The sequence below is a fragment of the Corvus kubaryi genome, unplaced genomic scaffold, assembly GCF_017639235.1.
Source record: "Corvus kubaryi isolate FWS band 111438036 unplaced genomic scaffold, C.kubaryi_AGA036_p1.0 37383, whole genome shotgun sequence".
In the NCBI taxonomy this organism is placed as follows: Eukaryota; Metazoa; Chordata; class Aves; order Passeriformes; family Corvidae; genus Corvus; species Corvus kubaryi.
The window spans coordinates 516,256-520,606 of NW_024581125.1; the positions used below are offsets into that span (position 1 = coordinate 516,256).

The window sequence follows — 4,351 nt, forward strand, 5'->3', positions numbered from 1 at the left end:
CCAGCTGCTCTGGGCACCCTGTGCCAGGGCCTGCCCACCCTCCCAGGGAACAATTCCTTCCCAAGATCCCATCCATCCTTACCCTCTGGCACTGGGAAGCCATTCCCTGTGTCCTGTCCCTCCATGCCTTGTCCCCAGTCCCTCTGCAGCTCTCCTGGAGCCCCTTTAGGCCCTGCCAGGGGCTCTGAGCTCTCCCTGGAGCCCTCAAACACACTGTTGAGGTGAGTTAGAGCAGTTATCTGTAGGTGAGAGTGTGCTGCTCTGCCCAGAATCCGTGGCTGTGGCTCGGGAATCCATGGCAAGGAATCCTTGCTCTGGTCCTGCGGGGGAGAGAGGGGAGCAGAGAAAAGGCCACAGGAAGGAAAACAGTAGGGAAGTGGAGGGAAGAGCTTGTGGGTTGAAAAATAGCAACACTTCCAGTAATGTGACCTTTTGCTGAAAATGTTTCCATCAAAAAAAGAAAGTCTCCTCCTCCTCCTCCTCCCTGGCCGAGCCGGGTGCAGGGAGGGGTGAACACGCTCCTGGACCTCTGCTCCACGAGAGTGTTTGGGAAAAACCCTATGAAAACTCTTTCCCCTGGGATGGGTAAGATTAATGTCCTGATGGAGGATGTGGAGAAAAAAACCCCCACCTTTATTTTCCAGTTGTGCTGAAGCCCAGCGTTTCTGAGGGATTAGCCTCTGTTACCCTGTAACTGGTGTTCATTCAGAGCTCTCAGCAGAGTTATTGAGGGATTGCCCCGGAGAGAGACAGCAAATGTTGCAAATACAGAATACCTGTGAAAGGCAGAACTGTGATGCAGGTGAAATTTAGATTTTTAGTCATTCATGGGGTAGGAGTAATTTCATTTTTTAGGAGATACAAGCTGAGTTCAAGTTGTTGCAAAGGGGGAATGGCTTCCCACTGCCAGAGGGCAGGGTTACATTGGGTATTGGGATTGGGAGGGAATTCTTCCCTGGGAGGGTGGGCAGGCCCTGGCACAGGGTGCCCAGAGCAGCTGTGGCTGCCCCTGGATCCCTGGCAGTGTCCCAGGCCAGGCTGGACACTGGAGCTTGGAGCAGCCTGGGACAGTGGGAGGTGTCCCTGCCCATGGCAGGGGTGGGGCTGGATGGGCTTTAAGATCCTTCCCAAGCTAAACCAGTTTGGGATTTATCACCCAACACATTGTGGTTTTCTGCATAAATTTCTTGAAGTGAGAGCCTCATGTTCCTGACCAGGGAAGTCCATCAGCTCATCCATCACGAGTCAAGATGAATCCTTTCTGTGAAGTCTTGGAATAATCTTCATCCTCCTTATTTCCAGTGGTGCTGGACGGGTGGAACGGAGGTGTGTGTGTGTTTTGAAGGCACAGATGGGTCACATGCGATGCTCTTTGCTTGTAGCAAACACACGGGTTTGTGGGAGGTGGTGCCTGGAGGAAAACTCGTTGATCCCTGAATTCCTGTAGGCCTTGGCTACCAGTAAAAGAGCGGTGTGAGTTTCATGGTGCTGCCCTTGGTTTAGTCCATGGTTCCTCGGGGCTGGGTGAGGACCCCACTGAGCCGTGCCCTTGTTTCCCCCGTAGCTGACGCGAGCACAGCGCTGTCCTTGGTTCAGCCCATGGTTCCTCAAGGTTCCTTTGCTGGATGAGGACCCCACTGAGCCCTGCCCTTGTGTTCTCCCCGCAGTTGACGTGAGCACAGCGCTGCCCTTGCAAGTGGCGCCGAGCTCGGTGCCCATGGACCTGCGGCTGGACCACCAGTTCTCCATGCCGGTGACGGAGCCCACGCTGCGCGAGCAGCAGCTGCAGCAGGAGCTGCTGGCCCTCAAGCAGAAGCAGCAGATCCAGAGGCAGATCCTGATCGCCGAGTTCCAGCGGCAGCACGAGCAGCTCTCCCGGCAGCACGAGGCGCAGCTGCACGAGCACATCAAGGTAAGGGCGGCCGGGGACCAGGATGCTGTGGGATTGTTGAGGTTGGAAAAGTGCTCCAAGATCGTGGAGCCCAGCCACCACCCCAGCACCACCACCACACTGCATCCCGCACACCTTCGGAGCAATTCCAGGTGGTGACTCCACCACTGCCCTGAGGAACCTGTTCCAATGCCTGGCCACCGTTTCAGGGAAGATGTTTTCCCTGATCTTCAACCTAGACTTTCCCCGGCACAGCTCGACGCCGTTTCCTCTTGTCCTGTCCCTTGCTCTCCACCCTCCTGTCAGGGAGTTGTGCAGAGCCACAAGGTCCCCCCTGAGCCTCCTTTGCTCCAGGCTGAGCCCCTTTCCCTGCTCAGCTGCTCCTGGTGCTCCAGACCCTTCCCCAGCTCCGTTCCCTTCCCTGGACACAAAAAAATGCCCCAAGCTGGGAAGTTCCAGCGGAACTGAGCCCTGCAGGAGGTTACCTGTTCCTGTGGCCACACATTTGGGAGTGGAGTGGCACGGGAACTCCTCGCTTGCACATTTGCCATCAGCACAAGGTGCACAGCGAGCGTGTGGACCGTGGTGGGAGTGCGGGGCAGGGAATGCAGAGGCAGTGCCTGAGGGTGGGTCCGCACGCACAGAGTTAGGCGCCAGGCAGGTGCTGTGCCCTGCGTGGGACAGGGAGGCAACACCAGGCAGGGTCAGCAGGCAGTCCAGTTTGGAAGATGGCTGTGGCAGAGTGAAAACAGGAGACATTATATAAATATTTCCCAGTGCTGGACTATTGCTATGGCAACGTAAGCTTTCCGAATTGCTAATAGGCTCCTTTTTTCAAAGGGGGATTAGTGCTGCACATGGTAAATAGCCTTAATGTAATATTGAAAAGCAACCTCGATTCAACCTTATATAACTTTCATTTTAATACAAAAAGCATGTCAGAGTGGGGAAGATGGGATTAAAAGTTAATGGGGTGTTATTTACAGACTTCTCAGTACAGAGAGGAGCTGGGGTTTGTCAGAGGTGCCCCTGTTTGAGGCTGGATTAGCAGCAAACGCCCCTGTCCCTGAGTGAGTCCTCTGTGCTGTCACCAGGGCAGAGGTGAGGAGGTGCCTGGGTGTAGCTGTGTTTATACATGGATGCATAATGTGGGCATCTCTGGGGGCATGTGTGGAATGTTGGTGTATCCCCACGTTCATCCACAGCTGGTGCAAGCACTCGGGGTGAGGGGGGGAAGGATGGGGAACTCCTGTGGCAAATATTTGCATTCTTCCCTTCTAATTGCCCGTGCCTGTAGTTATTTGTCTATGAAAAATCAGGCCGGCCCATTCCCATTTAATGGCCAGGCTCAAAGCTGATAGGAACATATTTACCCTCATTTGTGGTAAAGCTCTGACTGCCTCTGCTCAAAATCTGTGTTAGGAGGAAGCTGGGCTCTAATTTTGAGAGGCCACAGTGTATCCAGCCCATTAGGTAATGAAGCTCTTCATCTCGTGTGTAAGCCTGGCTAAACGAGAGCCTTAAAATGGGGATGATATAATCCTGTGCAGAAGGGTGGCCTGCAAGGTGATCTCTGAGAGTAGGAAGTGTGTCCGTGGGACCCGAGTTGCTTTAAAAATCAAACAGCCCCTTGTTGAAATAAACACTGCGATGCCTCACAGAGGAAATAACCCCACGCCCTGCCCCAGCGTGTGGCTGTGGTGTGTTTTCTCTGGGGAAACGTCCTGCCTGTCTCCGTGTGAAGAAGCCAACCCACATTTAGGTGACTCTTACAACTGGCAGCTGTGTTAAGTCCAGTGGCTCTGAGTGCAGGGAAGCGATTATTGTGCCCAGAGAATTAAAATATATAACTTTAAATTTGGGCTTGGAGCTGCCCAGCTCCTTTATGGCTCATGAAGAAAGCAGGGTGGGGATGTTAAAGCAAATAAAACCCATTTATCTTCTTCAGAAGAAGCGCTTGAGCTGTGAAACCTGGTATAGAAATAGTCCTGAGTGAAGATACAGAGCTCTTTTTGGAGAAATTTAGTCGGTTTTTTGGGGTTTTTTAATCGCATGTCCACACAGGCGTGAACACCCCCATGGCAGCGGTTGGGAATGGGATGAGCTTTAGGCTCCCTCCCAGTCCAAACCATTCTGTGATTCTATGGTAATGTTACACCTGCAATTGCTTTGGAAACTGCTTCTGTGAAGGAGGAAGAATTTCTGCATTTTACTCTGATCTGTGTATCTGCTGCTGTCTAGAATTGATTAATTTGGCTTTTTCCATTCCAGCCTAGCATCCACCATTTTACTCAACAAGTGCAAAGCTTTCATGGAATCCCCAAATGCTTTGGGTTGGAAAGGACCCTGAGGATCATCTAATTCCCACCCCTGCCATTGGCAGGGACACCTCCCACTGTCCCAGGCTGCTCCCAGCCCCAATGTCCAGCCTGGCCTTGGGCACTGCCAGGGATCCAGGGG

General features: G+C 53.0%; 1 protein-coding gene across 3 annotated transcripts in view; it reads left to right on the top strand.

The window, feature by feature from the left end:
• The first annotated feature begins 1,599 nt into the window (after nucleotides 1–1,599).
• Nucleotides 1,600–4,351, top strand: part of HDAC4 (histone deacetylase 4) — a 78,980-nt gene continuing 76,228 nt past the window's right edge. For 2 of the 3 annotated variants that reach the window (XM_042035228.1, XM_042035229.1), the window contains exon 1: nucleotides 1,636–1,912. In XM_042035228.1, coding sequence (XP_041891162.1) covers nucleotides 1,718–1,912 — 195 coding nt within the window. In that variant the 5' untranslated portion in view covers nucleotides 1,636–1,717. Of the gene's footprint in view, nucleotides 1,913–4,351 lie in introns of all 3 variants that reach the window. The other variant, XM_042035230.1, reaches the window with a different exon arrangement.